The 17,984-nt window shown below is 38.3% G+C and overlaps 1 protein-coding gene across 3 annotated transcripts in view; it reads right to left on the bottom strand.

Annotated features, from left to right (window-relative positions):
* Window positions 1-557: 557 nt before the first annotated feature.
* The window catches only part of YTHDF2 (YTH N6-methyladenosine RNA binding protein 2), a 34,599-nt gene continuing 17,172 nt past the window's right edge, over window positions 558-17,984 (bottom strand). For all 3 annotated transcript variants that reach the window (XM_043574256.1, XM_043574257.1, XM_043574258.1), the window contains one exon: window positions 558-1,406. In XM_043574256.1, coding sequence (XP_043430191.1) covers window positions 1,383-1,406 — 24 coding nt within the window. In that variant the 3' untranslated portion in view covers window positions 558-1,382. The remainder of the gene's footprint in view (window positions 1,407-17,984) is intronic.

Here is a 17,984-nt window from a genome sequence, read left to right as displayed (position 1 = left end):
TCAAGAGTCCCATGTTCTACCAACTGAGCCAGCCAGGCACCCCAAAGGGCTTAAACTCTTTAAGGCAGAGAAACCCCAAACCTTGGGAAATAAACAAAGATGAACCAAATACCATTATGTTTTTATGGTTCACAAAGACCCAAGCCTTACTGGGATTTATGCTTGGACCTGCATCCACATGAATTACTCTTTAGATAAGCCACATTTCAAATTAAACACTTACATCCTTGATACTGGACTCTACCTACTTTGCAAATAAAATTATAAGCTATCTGGCCAGATTTCTACAGGGTTAGACAAGTGCCTGGCACCTAATAAGCACTCACAAATATTTGCTGAATGATTTCCCAGTGGCTCTACCTTCTTTGGGAAGCATTATGAATTCTGGCCCACCTTTTTCTTTACAGAGGTCCCGGATACAAAAGCAAACCTGAACTGTTTCATTTCAGCAAACTTTCTAAACATAGTTGCCATCTCACCTCTTAAAAGTCCTTACATTCCAAAATCTTTCATTAAAGATAGTAGACTCAAATCATACTAATAAATGGTACTAGAAGTGATGCTCAACAGGATCTCACGTTTATTGAGAAGTGATTAATGGTAAAAAGAAAGGCAATGCCCTTTCCTCATTGGCTGAACAAGAAACTGAAGAAACATTCACTACACGTTTTACAATATTTTTCTCTTCCAAAATGCATTTCTGTAAACAAATTTTTACCACTGTTCTTAGCTTTGAAATCAAATTAATCCTGACTTAATCAGTATAATGTACAAGAACAGAAAATTTCTTAGGACTCCTAGTAGTTTACTTTGAGTAACAAAGGGTCAGAGAAAATGAACCACCCTTAAAGACACAACCTTGGGTAACACTGTTAAATTCTCCAAGACAAAAATTCTTCATAAAAATGTTCTTCCAGTTCGGAAGGGGAAAAACCAAATTCCCACTTTCTGGGGTGGAGGCCCAAAATCTTCGAAACTCAAGTGTTCTCCAAGTGCAAATGTCAAAATGGGGAGAGGAAAGGGTTTAAAAATTAGAGAAAACTGTATGCACTTACGGACTTTAAAATCCGAAAAACATAGTAAAAAGACAAAAAAACAAAGCATTATGCTCTGAAATCACAACCAAAGCCAAAATAAAAGGGACATTTTTCACCTAAACTACCTAGAGGGATTTTTTGTTTAGTTTTTTCTTTTTCTTTTTTTTTTCATTTTCCAGTTAAGTCCTATGTCTTTTGTGAAATTCCAATACTTAAACTGCAGGTCTGCAATCGTCTCTGAAGTCAATGAGATTAAGAAAAAAGTCCTAATTCTCTTGAAGGTCATTTTTTTCCTCTTAGGATATGCAGATGCAACCGTTGCTGCAGTCTGTGGAGAACTGCCTTTTATTTGCCACGACCTTGACGTTCCTACAGAGGTTAAAAAAAAATTGAAATCATTAGTTAAAACTTATCTGAACACGCTTAAAAATTAGAACTTTATAAACAACTCAATAGAAATTTAGTTATTTGTGCTAGATAGAATACTCCTTACAAATAAAAACTTTTACTTCCTGTATTTTAAACCAAAGTAGTAACACTCAATCACACCAATTAATAAAAAAAAATGTTTTTGACTTTAAAATTTCTTACATGACTGAACAGATTTATTTTCCACCTATAGTTGGTTTAGGCTAATACTTGTCAGTCCCCCAAAATATGAACCCTTGGAAGTAATTCAAACATAATCAAAAGCCCAAAGAAGGAAAGCAGCATATAAGGAATACTAAAAACAAACAAACAAACAAAAAAACCAAAGAACACCTAGCAAGGCTCTAGGCATATTCACAGGTTTCAATTTCCTTCTTTTATGAAATGAGGATACATATCTCACAAGACTGTGGAAGAATTAATGGACTGACATACAGAAAGCTCTTAGTCCATAACAAGAAAGAAAATTATCCTCTTAACCCCTAGGGACAGTTTAAAATCCACTTAGAGACAGAATTTTGAAAATTGATTGTAATACTTAAGTTTTCCCTGAAAAAAATCTACATGCTTATTTCTTAGTAAAAATCATTCTTTATGTGCCTTTCATAAATTTATCCTAAACAGCCTCCCATTTCACACACTACCTCATGTATTAGAATTTCTTAAACTATAATTCAATCCATGTGCCTTTTAAAAGCAAAAACATTAAGAAGCACAAGGCCTGAACTTATTACTTGATTCATCAATCTGTTGGAGTAGAATCAATCATCTGCTCCCATTTACCCCATGGTAAATACGATTCCTACTAAGAACAGCAACTACCACTTATGGGATTCCATGTTCCAGACACCGTACGTAATAATGATCTTCATAACCACCCTGTAAAGACTATTATTCCTGTGATAAGAAAACTAAAGTTCAAAAAATTTACTTGACCAGGATTACCTAATAAGAACCAAGATTCAAACCTAGGGCTATATATGACTATATAGGCTCTTTCTCTACACCAAGTTATTACAAATATTTATATAAAAATCAACAAAGTGAAGCTTTGTGATGAACAGACTACCCCCACCACTAAATTAATCCATAGATATAAAAACAGTATTAAGAGCAGTTATCTTTTTCTTTAAATAGACTCCCAGCATAGAGCCCAATGCAGGACTTGAACTCACAATGCTGAGATCAAGACCTGAGCAGAGATTATGAGTTGGACACTTAACCCACTGAGCCACCCAGGTACCAAGTTACCTATTTCTGATGTTCCATTTCACATATCTGGAATTCAGGGATAAACTCACCAACATACCAAGATGTGGGATGGATGGATGGATGGAGATTATATAAGTTTTATTTATTTATTTTGAGAGACAGAGTGCGCAGGGTAGGGTAGGGCAGGGGCAGAGAGAGAATACCAACCAGGCTGTCACTGTCAGTGCGGAGCCTCATGCGGGGCTCAAACTCACAAACTGTGAGATTATGAACTGAGTCAAAGTCAGAGGTTTAACTGACTGAACCACCCAGGTGCTCCTGGGATATTATTTAAGTCATTGTAACATTTCAAATTTAATAAAATAACTCACCCATACACTCCTATCTCTTCAAATTAAACCCAATTCAAGAATAAGAAATTCAGTCCAACACAAAAAAGACCTCAAAAGTTTTGATTCCCGTCATTTTTTTGCCCTTCCTGTATAATCTTCCAAAGTTTTGGTAATAAACATACTGGTTATAATAGGAAATTGCAATTAAAAAAAATCTCTGCAGTTGACCAAAGTCAAGCTTTATTGTTTATTTATTTTTGACACAGAGAGAGAGAGAGAGAGAGAGAGAGAGAGCGAGAGAGCATAAGCAGGGGAGGGGCAGAGAGAGAGGGAGATACAGAATCCGAAGCAGGCTCCAGGCTCCGAGCTGTCAGCACAGAGCCTGACGCAGGGCTCAAAGTCACGGACTGTGAGATCATGAACTGAGCCGAAGTTGGACGCTCAACTGACTGAGCCACCCAGGCGCCCCCTAAGTCAAACTTTAAACAGCACTTCACTTCTCATTAATTTTAAGCTCATCTACCTGGTTTTATCCTTCATAATTTGGATGGATACGATTTACCTAACCTGTCTTCTATTATGGACCAAAATCTACCCTTGGGCTTCAGAAAATCTGGATTTTTCTTTTGTTTTTTAATGTTTATTTTAGAGAGAGAGAGAGAGAGAGAGAGAGAGAGACAGAGATACTGCACACGATCAGGGGAGGGGCAGAGGGAGACACAGAATCTGAAGCAGGCTCCAGGTTCCAAGCTGTCAGCACAGAGCCCGACGTGGGGCTTGAACCCACAAACCAGGGCTTGAACCCACGAACCCCTTCCTTCCTTGATACTTAACTACCACAGTTTGTACTATCCTTATAAAATCTGCACCCACAATTAAAAAATTAAATTGCAGGGGCGCCTGGGTGGCGCAGTCGGTTAAGCGTCCGACTTCAGCCAGGTCACGATCTCGCGGTCCGTGAGTTTGAGCCCCGCGTCAGGCTCTGGGCTGATGGTTCAGAGCCTGGAGCCTGTTCCCGATTCTGTGTCTCCCTCTCTCTCTGCCCCTCCCCCGTTCATGCTCTGTCTCTCTCTGTCCCAAAAATAAATAAACGTTGGGGAAAAAAAATTTAAAAAAAAAATTAAATTAAATTGCATTATTGTTTTATGTAAAATTAGTCCCAACTCAATCAAGAGCTCCTACAAAGCAAATAATAGGTCTTCAACTAACCTCACTCACAAACTACTTATGAATTTAGCAATAGGTAACAGGCTACAGCTGACATTTATTTATTTTTAATATTTATTCATTTTTGAGAGAGAAAAACAGAGCATGAGCCGGGGGGGGGGGGGGGGGGGGAGGGTGGCAGAGAGAGAAGGAGACACAGGATCTGAAACAGGCTCCAGCTCTGAACTGACTCAGCACAGAGCCCAAGGCGGGGCTCGAACCCAGGAACCATGAGATCATAACCTGAGCCAAAGTCCAATGCTTAACTGACAGAGCCACCCAAGCACCTTCCCTACAGATGACTTTTAAATAAAATTCTGGTGCTCATCACAAGAAAACAAATCATTAACTATGCCAAGTGACAGATGTTATTGTGGCAATCATTTATATTTAACCATTACACTGTATACCTTTAAACTAATACAATGTTATGTCAATTACATCTCAATAAAAGCAGGAAAAAAATTCTGCCTACTATCTCTTATTTTAATATAATGTAACCCCTAGGAATACAAATAAACGTATGTATCCCAAACTGCACTGCTAAATTAGAAAAACTAGAATTTGCTAAGAATGCAAACTGGTGCAACCACTTTGGAAAACAGTAGGAAGGTTCCTCAAAAAATTAAAAATAGAACTACCCTATGAGCCAGCAATTACACTGCTAGGTATTTATCCAAAGGATACAGAAGTGCTGTTTGGAAGGGGCACATGCACCCCAATATTTATAGCAGCACGACTGACAATAACCAAACTATGGAAAGAACCCAAATGTCCAGCGACGAATGAATGAATGGATAAAGATATGGTACATATACACAATGAACCATTACTTGGTGATCAAAAGGAATGAAATCTTGACATTTGCAACAACATGGATGGAGCTAGGGTGTATCATGCTAAGCGAAATAAGTCAGTCAGAAAAAGACAAATATATGATTTCACTCTTGTGCAATTTAAGATACAGAATGGATAAATATAAAGGAAAGGAAGCAAAAATAATATAAAAACAGGGGGAGACAAAGCATAAGAGACTCAAATACAGAGAACATACTGAAGGTTGCTGAAGGGGTACTGGGTGGGGGTATGGGCTAAATGGGTAAGGGACATAAGGAGGACACTTGCTGGGATGAGCACTGGGTGTTATAAGTAAGTGATGAATCACTAAATTCTATTCCTGAAATCATTATTACACTATATGTTAACTAACTTGGACTTAAACAACAACAAAAAAAGATATATATATTTATGTGTGTATACATACCATGTAATCATCAAAAAAAACAACCTAGACATCGCTAAATTTGTTTTTTCCTAATACAGTTATATGTAAGTTTATGAGCATGCTTAGTAACAGCATTTACAGTATTTAGTCAGAAGAAACTCAAACCAGCATTTTGCAATTGCACTTACTGCATCATCAGATTTTTAAAACTAAGCCTTTTCTTCTTCATAATGTGCTAAGTCCCACAAATATCTATGCTCAGTTTTGCCCCAAATACAATATAAAACTATTCCTGAATCTTAACTACACAATGATACCAAGAAGGCAAGTACAAACTTCTGTCCTAACGTAAACCTGTATGCCAAGTTTATTTTAAATTACACAAATTACATACAAATACATGACATTAGTGGTCTTAATCTCCTGATCAACATCAAGAAAACATCACACTGATACAATTCAGCAAGCTGAATTAACTGGTGTTCTACTTCCAAATACAGCTTTGATGTATACACAAAAATTAAGCTTATATATTTACAAATAATAAAGATAACATCCATCTTCTCAGAGATTATAAAGATATTTAAGCATTCACATCACACTACCTTGAAAAGTAAAATAAATTTAGCACCAATAAAAAAGCAATTCACAGGATTTTAAATACTAGATTTTAAAAATACTTTCATTAGGGTGCCTTGCTGGCTCAGTCCACAGAGTATGCAACTTTGCAACTTTTGATCTTGGGGTTGTTGAGTTTGAGCCCCATGCTGGGTGTAGAGATTACTTAAAAATAAAAAAAATAATAATAAATCAAAATTAAATATTTTCATTAAAAAATTATAGATTGGAAACAGAAGCAGTGGAATCTTGCTTGAAGGGCTTCCCACTGCCCAAATCTGTGACAATTAGAGCATTACATAACCTTTTTTTTTTTTTTTAATTTTTTTTTTCAACGTTTATTTGTTTTTGGGACAGAGAGAGACAGAGCATGAACGGGGGAGGGGCAGAGAGAGAGGGAGACACAGAATCGGAAACAGGCTCCAGGCCCTGAGCCATCAGCCCAGAGCCCGACGCGGGGCTCGAACTCACGGACCGCGAGATCGTGACCTGGCTGAAGTCGGACGCTTAACCGACTGCGCCACCCAGGCGCCCCGACACAACCTTAATATAATAAGTAAACTATCATAGTAATATCTGAATTAGGCAACAATCAGCAATGGATGCTAAAACTAAAGGGTGAAAATTTGATGAGGAATAAGATGTTTACAATCTCAAACTATTTTCCCAATTAAAAGAAAAATAGCTTTATCCTCGAGAACTTGATGACATTTTAAATAAGTGATCAAAATTAACATTCCCAGTAATGGAATAAACTGTCTTCTAATGTGAGGCACTGAGGACATGAAATCACTTCTGTAATTCCTGCCAGAAGCACAATCAGAATGTCCATAATGAGGAAACCTTAGACAAACTGAAGGACATCCTGCAAAAATAAACACCATAGGGGCACCTGGGTGGCTCAGTCAGTTAGGCGTCTGACTTCAGCTCAGGTCATAATCTCACCTCAGGTCACGATCTCACGGTTTGTTGGGTTCAAGCCCCGCGTCAGGCTCCGTGCTGACAACTCAGAGCCTGGAGCCTGCTTCGGATTCTGTGTGTCTCTCTCTCTCTGACCCTCCCCCATTCATGCTCTGTCTCTGTCTCAAAAATAAACGTTAAAAAAAAAATTTTTTTAATAATAATAAAAAAAAGACCAAAAAGACATGAAAACTAGAAGATTCTGGACTGGAATCTGGACCACTAAAAAATGGCTATCAAGGACATTAAGATTTACTGGTAAAATATAAGTAAGATCTGTAGATAACGGTATTGTGTGTCAATGTTAAACTTCCTGATGTTGATAACTGTGCTGCGGTTTTAAGTGCATGTTGTTTTTAGGAATTAAACAGCAAAATATTCAGAAGAAATGGATCTAGCTGCAATTTACTCTCAAATGGTCAGAAAATTACACATGTATCTCCAAAGAGAACGATAAAGTAAATGGGGCAAAACAATACACTGGCAAATCTGGGTGAAGAGTATACAGGCATTTGTGTACTATTCTTGAAATTTCTCGAAGTTTGAAATTATTTCAAAATAAAGTTAATAAAAATGGGAAGAAAATGACAGTTTTCATTTATTCTTCTGCAAAGAGTGACTACCCTAAAAGTTATGTTTAATAATTCATAAAACTTTGAAATGAGTTTTTCCTGAGACCTACACTTAAAGTCATTAAACACAGGGTATTTTAGCAAAAATTAAAATAGGGGTGTCTGGCTGGCTCAGTCAATAGAGCATGCAACTCTTGATCTCAGGGTTGTGAATTCAAGCCCCACACTGGGTGTAGAAATCACTTAAAAATAATAATAATAATTTTTTAAAAAGAGTATAAAAAACCAAAAAGTTTACACCTAGCAGCTTTTTACAAGTCTTTTAGAATGAGAAAAGAAGACAGAGAAGGTTCTAACACAAAGACCATCATATTTCTATACACTTTTGGACATTAAAACCTTTTAGGCTTCAGGGCACCTGGGCAGCTCAGTTGATTAAGTGTCTGACTCTTGATTTCAGCTCAGGTCATGATCTCGTGGTTTCTGAGTTCCAGCCCCACGTCGGGCTCTGCAGTGACAGTGCACTGTCTTGGGAGCCTGCTTGGGATATTCTCTTTCTCTACCCGCCCCCTTCCCTGCACTCTCTCTCAAAATAAACAAATAAAATAAACTTTAAAAAATAAAAATAAATAAAATAAAACCCTTTAGGTTTCTATAGAAGACTTCTCTTTTACTCTCCGGGGCACCTGGGTGGCTCAGTTTGTTAAGCTTCCAACTTCAGCTCAGGTCATGATCTCCACAGCTTGTGAGTTCAAGCCCCACATCGGGCTCTGTGCTGACAGCTCAGAGCCTGGAGCTTGCTTCAGAGTGTGTGTCTCCCTCTCTCTCTGCCCCTCCTCCACTTGTGCTCTGCCTCTCTCAAAAATAAGTAAACATTAAAAACACAAGACTTCTCTTACAGCAGCTTTCACTTTTATGACTATTTCCTATTACCACTGAGAACAATTCCACTAAATGCTTTGACAATTTATGGTAAAAGGGCTTCACTTGTAAGTCAGCTGTATTTATTGACATTTCTAATCAACCAATCCTACCCTAGTAAAAATAAAAAGCAAAGGATGGGGGAACTAGGGAAGTGATGGTGGATATATAATAAAAGGAAGAGAGAAGAGCACATAAAAGCAAAAGGGTCCAACTCCCAGCCAGAACTGCCATGAGCAAAACATACATTTGTCTTGTTGGAACACTCAAGCTTTTAACATAAAGATACTACTGACTCACTGCAGCAGGGAAAGTGGTATGTCAAGTTGTTTTTCACCCATGGTACTGTCATGTGGAACCTGCCTACCCCTTTTTTTAACCTACTGCTCCTAGAGCCACAGGCTAGACAGTTACAAGGATATCCGTGTTAAGAACAGGCTGAAGCGGTCAATCGAGGTTAAGCTCTTGCCATGGATTTGCTGTCCACCGAGAGGAAGAGCTAAGATCCTCAAGCACAAACACAAAATTAATTATAAAGTCCCAGTTAAACCAGAAAACAGCCCAAATGCTAGAAGGGCAGATACATGCATTCCTAGGGCTTTAGGATATTATGCTGCTAATAAACAAAGAATACAGGAAAATCGTAGAGCAAGATCTTACTGAATTCACACCCATCCCCAAAATCTCCATTAGGACATTCATTCTAATCTCTGAATCAATCCACCATCTCAACAAGAACAATGAAGAGACTAAAGAAACAGTCTTAAGAAATAAATTTAAATATAGTAAGAAAGTGTAAACCAAGGGAAGAAGTTTCTAGCCCTCAGTATCTGGCCTGCCACTTAAATAGAGGTAACCACGCATCCCTCCTGAGCCCCTCCCCATTTTACATCTACTATTGTAAAACACAAAATTTCCTAAAAATATCCTAAAAGCCACAAGGTGGCAATGTTACTTAAAATCTGCACATTTGAAAACTCTTCCTAGAATACATATAGATCTCATTTTTCCTCCATTTAGCTTAATACCCTTCTCTCATGTTTCTACCACCCACTCCCTACACTTTTAAGCCATGAAACACAACTGAGGCATATATTTATTTGTTGGCTATGATTTTATTAACTTTAAAATCTGATGTTCACCCCCCAAATTAAATTTACTTATAAGCCCTCAACTAATCTTCCTATGTCCCCAAGGGCCTTGATAGAACAGAAATTTCAGTGTCTCTGGCTGAAAATTTAAAAATGCTGAGATAGGCTAACATGAAAAAAATGTGACTGTACTAGAATGACTTTTTAAAAAAATTTTTAATGTTTATTTTTGAGAGAGAGAGAGAGAGAGTGTGTGCATGTGGGGGAGGGACAGAAAGAGAGAGAGAGATACAGAATTCAAAGCAGGCTCCAGGCTCTGAGCTGTCAGCACAGAGCCCGATGAGGGGCTCGAACTCACTAAACTGCGAGATCGTGACCTGAGCCAAAGTCAGATGCTTAATGACTGGGCCACCTAGGTGCCTCTATACTAAAATCACTTTTACAGAGACATATACCATATGATTTATTCACTTGTATGTAAAATCTAAAAAAACAAAACAAATGAATAAAAAGACAAAAGGCAGAAACAGACCCATAAATACAGACAACAAACTGATGGTTGCCAGAGGGGAGGTGGGAGGAGTAGGCAAATAAGTGAAGGAGACTGATAGTCTTCCAGTTATGGAATGAGTAAGAGGATAAAATGTATGGCAAAAGAAATAGAGTCAAATGGTACTATAATAGTCTTGTATGGTGACAGTTGGTAATCACATTTGTGGTGAGCAGAGTGTAACATATAGACTTGTCTAGTCAAATCACTATGTTGCACTAATGTAACACTGTGTGTCAATTAGACCTAAATTTTAAAAATTTGATAAGAAAACAAAAAGTTAAAAAAAATCACTTTCACGGCTTTATGTGGCTTATGAAATCAACCTTTGTAGTCTGTGGTGCTGTGAATGAGTTAAACGAGCCTAATGACAGTTATATACAATATTCCACCATCTATAGGTGGAGGGAATAAAAATATTTTCCATCAATTTTCCAATTTAAAGCTGAGCTATAGTATTTTATTAAGAATATTTTCTACTGGGCACTGCTGGATGGTTCAGTTGGTAGAGCATGAGACTCTTGATCTCAGGGTTGTAAGTCTGAGCCCCACATTGGGTGTAGACATCACTTAAAAATAAAGTCTTTAAAAAACGTATGGGGGCGCCTGGGTGGCGCAGTCGGCTAAGCATCCGACTTCAGCCAGGTCACGATCTCGCGGTCCGTGAGTTTGAGCCCCGCGTCAGGCTCTGGGCTGATGGCTCAGGGCCTGGAGCCTGTTTCCGATTCTGTGTCTCCCTCTCTCTCTGCCTCTCCCCCGTTCATGCTCTGTCTCTCTCTGTCCCAAAAACAAATAAACGTTGAAAAAAAAATTAAAAAAAAAAAATGTATTTTTAAAGATAAGACAGATAAATCTTAATCTTCTACCAAAAATATTTACCTTCTACCTTCTCAACCCCTGTTAAGTTTTTACAGGTACAGAAATGTATACTTATTTGGAATGAATTTCTGGGAAATGAGCAACAAGATGAAGTTAATGTATTAACTAATAACATTTCCTACTATCAAATTTTTTCAAGACTGCTAATTAGAAGCTGAACTCCTATCCACATTTTACCAAAAGGGTTGGAAGTAAAAAGCCTAGATAATCCACTATATTCAGTACCTGAATAATAAAGCTGACTAATAACAGAACAAAGGGTAGAAGAAATGATACATTAACATTTTTTAGCTTAACTGAAAGTAAAATTAGCAAACACTAGCTCCAAATCAAATGAAATCGTTTGACAGGCTTGATACTCTCTGAATCACTCCTTGGCTTTCCAGTAAAAACTATATTTGAACCGAAACTAATTTCACAATAAAACCAATTTCTCAAAACACTTCAGAATTAAACAAATAAGTTTTCAATAGCTTGTCAAATCCCCTCTATTCCCAGTACAAGTATATTTTGCATTCGACAGATAAATTCAGAATGAAGTAGTCATTAGAATATGCTTCCAGCATTCTGATGATATTCCCCAGCTCCACCTCCAAAAATTTCCTGTAACCATCCTCAACACCTCCATTAATACCTCTCTAGTCCAAGCTATGGTCATCTCTCACCTGGAATTTGCCAAACTCTTAACTGACCTCCCTTTTACTCTCATGCCTTCTTCATGTATTTTAAGGGTTGGACCCTAAAATAGAAACTCAGTAGCACTATTAAGTACCATGCCAAAGTTGTTGAAGAATTTAATGAATGATCGAAAATAAACAAAGTATGTGCATATATACATATATGTGTATATGCCTAATACCACAAATCACAATCATTCATAGAAGACCTATATGCAAACAATTCATATATAATTTAATCCTAACAACACAATAATATTGTGGTATTTTTCTGATTTTTTAAAAATACTAAGACTCAGAGTTTACTTGCTCTAATCATAGTGGTAGATAGGTATCAGATCTTCTTCTAGAGTCCTTAGCCTTTCTGCTACTATACATTTGATACATTAACAAGACCACAGAATCTAGGGTTCATGCTCTCTATAAATAGTATCAACCTAGTATACACACCTAAATAATTTAAGGCCCACAATATGTAACATACTTTATAGAATCCCTTCCCCCATCTGAAGAAAAAAACTGATCACCTTTAAAAATCAGCCTTGAAACATCTTACTTTGGGCAACTTCAAGATGGCTGGTGGCCACAAAATCTTGTAGTTAAATCTTATCTAACAACTCTCTAAAAAATTAATGTGCCAGGGCACCTAGGTAGCTCAGTAGGTTGAGTGTCTAACTCTTGATTTTGGCCAGAGTCATGATCACACGGTTAGTGAGTCTGGCCCTGAGTTGGGCTCCCCTGCTCTCTTGGCTCTCAAAATAAATATATAAACAAACGTTAAAAAAAAAAAAAAAAAGTTTCAGGGCGCCTAAGTGGCTCAGTCAGTTGAGCATCCAACTACTCTTAGTTTCAACTCAGGTCATGATCTTGCAGTTTGTGAGATCGAGTGCAAAGCCTGCTTGGGATTCTCTCCCTCTCTCGCTGTCCTACCACTTGCGCTCACTCCCAAAATAAACTTTAAAAAAAAAGTTTCATTAAAAAAAAGTTAATGCCCCTTAGAGCCGTAACGCCTCTAAAAAGTGGATTATAGCATCAAGTTACAGATGTAGGATATTAAGCCAAAGAGACTGCCACCTTTTAATGAACAAAAAAAATATAGGCAACTCACTAGAGACTCATAATATTGATAGCTGATTTAAAAAGGGCAGGGATAGGGGCACCTGGGTGGCTCAGTTGGTTGAGCATCCGACTTTAGCTCAGGGCATGATCTCGTGGTTCACAAGTTCAAGCCCCGTTGTCGGGCTCTGTGCTGACAGCTCAGAGCCTGGAGCCTGCTTTGGATTCTGTGTCTCCCTCTCTCTCTGCCCTTCCCCTGCTGAATCTCTCTCTCTCTCTAAAATAAATAAAACTTAAAAAAAAAATTAAAAATGGGCAGGGGTGACTGGGTGGCTCAGTTGGTTAAGCACTGACAGCACAGAGCCTGCTTCGGATTCTCTCTCTTCCTCTACACTCACACACACAGGCTCTCTCTCAAAATAAATAAACTTTAAAAAAAAAAAAAGGAAAGCAAACTGGGGTGCCTGAGTGGCTCAGTCAGTTGAGTGACTCTTATTTCAGCTCAGGTCATGATCCCAGAGTCATGGGATCAAGCATGGAGCCTGATTAAGATTCTCTCTCTCCCTCTGAACCTCTCCCCAGCTCTCACAGGCTCTCAAAAAAAAAAAAAAAAAAAAAAATTCAATTAAAAAAAAATGGGCAAACTGCTCAAAAGATCATCCTTTCAGCCTTAAGACAGACCCCAACCCCAGTACTGAAAGGCACAGCCAGGCTTATCAGACACAGGTGAATTCTAACATTGCTTTTAAAGATAAAGTCTTGAGACAGAGACTTTTGAGGGGGAAGACAGGACTACAATACAAAGAAACTTTAGAAACCAAACTTGGTAGAAAAAAATGCATGAGGAACTTGAGGTAAGAGGCACACAAACCACTGACTAATGATATACATAATCTACAAGTTCTCAAACTTTAAAAATATGAGAGTCACCTACAGAACTGGTAAAATGCAGATTCCAAGGCCTTGGCTCCAAAGATGCTTATTGAGTAGGTAAGAGAGAACAGGAATCTGCAGTTTAAGTATTCACAGATGGTAATTTATGTAAATTGAGAAACTTCTCTTCCATCAACTTTTAATCCCATAAAAAATGCCCGGGAAGCTTACTAAATTTCTACTTTAGTAAGTCCGGGTGCAGAGCCCAGTTATCAGTATTTTTACAAATACTTTCCAGATGACTCAAATTTGACTGTAAGTAATTATTACCATCTTTGTGTGTATTCTCTGAAGCACTCACATAGGTCCACCCTGCTCCCCTCCTCATCCTTCTACAGGCTTATGGATTCCAAGTAAAGTAACATTTATCATTAATGACTTGAATTACCCAAGAACTTGTCTAGGTGCTTGTTCTGCCTCTCCCACTAAACAGAAGTAATCCTGTGGCACCTCAGTGGCTCAGTCATTTGTCCAACTTTGGCTCAAGGTCATGATCTCACAGTTCGTGGGCTTTGTGCACTGACAGCTCAGAGCATGCTTCAGATTCTGTCTCACTCAGCCCCTCCCACTCATGCTTTCTCTCTCAAAAATAAACATAGAGATAATCTTGCAAGTTCATGTACAAAATAAAGAGTGGGGTAGAACAAAACCTTCCGATTCAACTTTATAACCTTTTCAGTGTACATTATAGCCAGAGCTACTTGTGTTCCTCCTTATTCCCGATGCCTGTCATTAGCAGCAACTTAAACAAGGTTAGAGTAGATCTAATTAGCTCCATTTTGATGCTAGTGATCAGGGAAGTACAGCCTGAGTGCTTAAACAAAGGTTTAAGTTTCAACTGATTATGCTCGCCTCATATACCCACAGAGAGGTGAATGGCATCAGTAGGTAACAGAACATCCTTGTTAGCTGTTTTAAATGATAAATGTGGGGGCACCTGGCTGGCTCAGTTGGTAGAGCATGCAACTCTTGATCTCAGGGTTGTGAGTTGGAACCCCATATTAAAAAAAAAAAAAAAAAAAAAAGACAAATGAAGGAGTGCCTGAGTGGCTCAGTCTGTTAAGCGTCTGGCTTTGGTTCAAGTCATGATCTTACGGTTTGGTTCCTGTGTTCAAACCCCACATTGCGCTCTCTGCTGTCAGTGCAGAACCTGCTTTGGATACTCTGAATCCCTCTATCTGCCCCTCCCCCCCCCCCCCCCCCCCCCCCCCCCCCCCCCCCCCCCCCCCCCCCCCCCCCCCCCCCCCCCCCCCCCCCCGTGCACACCCATGCGCAAGCATGCGCTCTCTCATTCTCTCAAAAATAAACAGAGGGACCTGGGTAGCTCAGTCAGTTAAGCCTCAGACTTCAGGTTGTGATCTTGCAGTTTGTGGATTTGAGCCCAGCGCTGGGCTCTGCACTGACTGCTTGGAACCTGCTTCGAATTCTGTGTCTCCCTCTCTGTCTGACCCTCCCCCGCCACTTGCACTCTCTCTCTCAAAAATAAAAAAAATTAAAAAAATTTTTAATATCTAAAAATAAAAAATAAACAAAAAATGATAAATGTAAAGATGCAGCAAAGCAGAAGAACAATAAAAGCGCTGGGGCAAAATAAATTCTAGCTCATCTACAACTTAGCTGGTGATCCTGAGGAACTTACACCTTCCCCCTTTTTTTTTTTTAAGACACTTCTTTTTAAGTAATCTCTACCCAACGTGGGGGTTGGACCGACAACCCCTACTAGGTCAAGACCTGATCTACTGAATAAGCCAGCCAGGTGCCCAGGAAGTTATACCTTCTAAATTACAAGTTCCCTAACTGTAAAATGAAGATAATCTTATAAAGATTATTAGAAGGGATCAGAGACAAGATATGAAAAGTGCCTAATACACAGATGTCTAAAATATGGCTAAATATGGGTATATACCTACTAAAGTATTAAGAAGAAAAGGCAAGACAAAATACTATACAGAATATGATTATTATTGTATAAACCACTTGAATAAAATAAAGACAAGGAAAAATGTCAAAACAATAAGTGGTTTCATCAGAGTAAAGAAATCACAGGTGACTTTTTCCATTTTCTATACGTTTTATAATTTGGTTCTATTTTACAAGAGATAAATGTAAAGGCAAAATTTGCGATTATTAATATAAAACTTGCACACTGCAAATTTTTCACATACAAACATTTTAAAAGTTCTATATGCTACCCATACTGTTTACCAAAAAAGTTCACATAAAGTCAAAAAACTTATTAGTAAATCTAATGTGTATTACATAAGTGATATGGTCAAATTTTTAACTTTGACATATATAGTACAAAAGTAAACATCTCATAAGAACCATCAGACCTTATAATAGCAGTGCAAAGGAGTTGGAAAGATTAACTGCCTGCCTCTTCCCTTTCACCACCTACCTTATATAACAGCTGAAACTTGGGGTTTAGACATTTTCTTCCTTCGTTTTTCCACTATCTTTCCTATCCATTCTTCACACCCAACTCAAATCCAGTGTTCCATTAATATGTCTTGACTCTAGCCCTAACTAGTCTTGTTATTCTTCTCTTCTACATTTGGTCTCATATTGTAAAATTAACTTTTTAATATACATTGTCCTACAGTGCTTCTTTTCTTCTCCCTATGGCTAACTGGAGTTAAATCAGTTCAATTAGGAACTATTTATTCAACAACAGATGAAAAACATTAGGGCACTATTTACTGAACTAGTTATATTATAGAGAGAAGATGTTGGTCCACAGGAGGTGGCAGCAGCAAGCAAATTTAAACTGAATTACTTGCTTCTGTGGAGAAAGGCAGGAGAGATGATCTGAGTTGATACACTTAAGGCTTTTCTCCTTGCTCATGTGCAGACTTGCAGGATTCAATGGTGAAGAAAAAGATCACTTTTGTTTGCCCTAATTCAGGGTATAGAGCTTTTTCCTCCTCTTCTGCATGAAACTCCTGAACAGTCTGCAGGTAACAGGGTAGTCATTCTAGGGCAGTCAAAACCAATGCTGCAGCCTACTCACTTCTTAGGAGATGTAGTCTTCCTCATATCTCCCTCCCCCCAGACTAAACAAACCAACACACCTAAATGATGCTGAAGCTGCAGAAATTTACATTTCTTCAATTTCAAAACAGATCCACCCCAACTTCCATGTACCATCCCTTCATTTAAAAGAATTCATATCAGCCAATAGGTTCCAAATTATGCTTCATAGGGGAGATGTTTTGGAGATCTCCAGGGGCGAGGGGTGGGGGAGCACCAAAAGTTAGCAATTCATGGGGTTTTGAGTAAGGTTTTGTTTGGGAGGAAAAGAAAAATTCACAGCTAAAAAGGTTAAAAATTGTTATGGGACTAATCTTTACTCCTGGCAGGTAAGCACAAAGGCTTGCATCTGAGTAATTCTTGGTTTACACTATTCAAAGTAGATAGTAAATGATTCTAGAGTTGCTAACTAACCTTATCCCAAAATGGTGATGTTTGGAAAAACAACAGTCCCCTCTGGATCAATCTTTAGCCATATCAAAAAACAAAAACAAAAACAAACAAAAACCAGAATACTATCATTTTTAATACCTAATTGAATTTGAGACATTTTTATATGGTCTAATTTATCATAAGAGCCCATACTAACTATATAAAAACCGGTCTTGGGGCACCCGGTGGCTCAGTCAGTTAAGCGTCCAACTTTGGCTCAGGTCATGATCTCACAGTCTGCAAGTTCCAGCCCCACGTCAGGCTCTTTGCTGGCAGTGCAGAGCCTGCTTGGGATTCTCTCCCTGTGCTCCTCTGCGACTTGTGCACATACTCTCTCAAAATAAATAAATAAACTAAAAAAAAAAAAAAAAAAGGTCTTACTTCCAGCAGCTCAAACTTCACTAAATCTCTTTAAGGCTTGGAACACTTTGTGGGTGGAAAGGAAACAATACAGAAAAAAACAAATACAAAGTCTGTTGAATGATATATAGACACCAAAACCTTGAAACACCTAACAACAAAGAGCTCTCATGTTACTGTTATTCAAGAGAGCCATTGGCATTCCCAATCATCAGTTACCTCTCTGCACTCTCTGAATAAGTTGATTATACTCCACTGCTCTATTTAACCCATCCTGCAAACTGGGTTATGGGGGTTCTTTCTCTGGCCCTCTTCTCTTACTGTGTGTTGGCTCTAGAACCAGACTGCAGAAACAAGTACAACAGCTCTGCTTTCTCAGCTTACCTGACTTCACAAAGTTATTCTTAATATTATTTTTCTTTTTAATGTTTATTTTTGAGAGAGAGAGCATGTGCACAAGCAGG

The sequence above is a fragment of the Prionailurus bengalensis genome, chromosome C1, assembly GCF_016509475.1.
Source record: "Prionailurus bengalensis isolate Pbe53 chromosome C1, Fcat_Pben_1.1_paternal_pri, whole genome shotgun sequence".
NCBI classification, from domain to species: domain Eukaryota; kingdom Metazoa; phylum Chordata; class Mammalia; order Carnivora; family Felidae; genus Prionailurus; species Prionailurus bengalensis.
Note: the sequence above shows the minus strand (reverse complement) of the source record. Positions and strands in the feature narration are given on the sequence as shown.